Source organism: Orycteropus afer, unplaced genomic scaffold, assembly GCF_000298275.1.
Source record: "Orycteropus afer afer isolate SDZICR_OR568_19922 unplaced genomic scaffold, OryAfe1.0 scaffold00318, whole genome shotgun sequence".
Classification (NCBI taxonomy): domain Eukaryota; kingdom Metazoa; phylum Chordata; class Mammalia; order Tubulidentata; family Orycteropodidae; genus Orycteropus; species Orycteropus afer.
In genome coordinates this window covers 362,015-363,300 of record NW_006921905.1, presented here as the reverse complement: position 1 = coordinate 363,300, position 1,286 = coordinate 362,015, and the positions used below count along the sequence as shown (strand labels likewise).

Here is a 1,286-nt window from a genome sequence, read left to right as displayed (position 1 = left end):
CAATTAGCTCTACAATATCTTTCCATGGATAATGAAATTCCTTCCTGGAGCTCACCAGACAGTCTTTAGAGACTGGGAGAAATTGAAACAGTTTGTTTCTAGTATGATTGAAAAACACAAGATAGATTGGAATCCTGCTGAACCGAGAGATTTTATTGATGCTTACCTCACAGAAATGGCAAAGGTGAGAAGATCAAAGCTGATTCCTGTGTTTTTTTTCTTTAAGAGTAAATTGGGGTACATTATTTTTCTATGCTTTTCTGTAATAAATTATCTACTGTAATAAGTTATAAAGTTAGTATCTTAAAGCAGCACAAATAGAGACTTCTGGTAAGATGGCAGAATAGACAGACAAGATACACAGACCCTCTTCAACACAGAAAACAAAAAACAATTAACAAAGATACAGATGATAGTCCTGGAGCATGAGTTTTGAAGGGAAGGGTAAAAGAGTGCATTAAATACCAACTAGTAGAAGAATCTGAATAAAAACAGTGACTAAGGAGACAAACAGAACTGCAGACTGTCAGCTATCCTGACAGCATGGACAGTTTTAATATTTACAAGTGGTATTAGGACATGAGGAGTCACTAAAAATTGGCCTTGCTCACCAAGGGCTGAATGGAAACTGTGCTGGTTGCTGACAACTAAAAAGGGAATCAGCAAAGAAGGAAACAAATTGAGTTGTGGACTTTCATCTGGTGTAGCCATTTTGATTGTTTACAAGCAGTGTGGCCACTTTGGATATTTACTTATTTATTTATTTTTGTGCATCTGTGAGTTTATTTATTTATTTTTATTTTAAGAGCTTATTCTACATTCAGCGTTATGTGTACATTTAGTTTCATTTCCCATTTCCCATGTCAAACCTAACCCAGTCTCCTCCCCTCCCTAGCCTATAACCCTCCCCCTGTGCCCCTCATATTTATACACTCCTGTTTGTCCTCATTTCCTCAATTTGAATGTTGGTCCTCTAGTGTTCTGTGGTCATTTTGGATATTTAAAATGGTAGCTTCAGATCCCAATTACCTAAGAATACACTTCACTTACTGAGGACAGCACAGCACAAGTAAACACACTGGAGGCTGACAACTGGAAAGGTGCAGCATTCTCCTTGTTACTCTTACATCCCACACCTTCTTGGTGAGTGGAGGTGTGCCCATCCTCCACCTCCACCCATCTTCCAGACAGGCAGGAATTCCATCATGGTCTGTACTCTGACAGAGCCTGGATGCCCTGCTCTGCACCACCACCCCCTTCAGATATTTTTGGTTATTTTTTCTTTG

General features: G+C 39.1%; 1 protein-coding gene across 1 annotated transcript in view; it reads left to right on the top strand.

Moving 5' to 3' along the window:
- LOC103206458 (cytochrome P450 2J2-like) overlaps positions 1-1,286 on the top strand; it is a 154,341-nt gene that overhangs the window by 142,879 nt on the left and 10,176 nt on the right. The window contains exon 4 of the mRNA XM_007951914.1: positions 8-184. Coding sequence (XP_007950105.1) covers positions 8-184 — 177 coding nt within the window. The remainder of the gene's footprint in view (positions 1-7; positions 185-1,286) is intronic.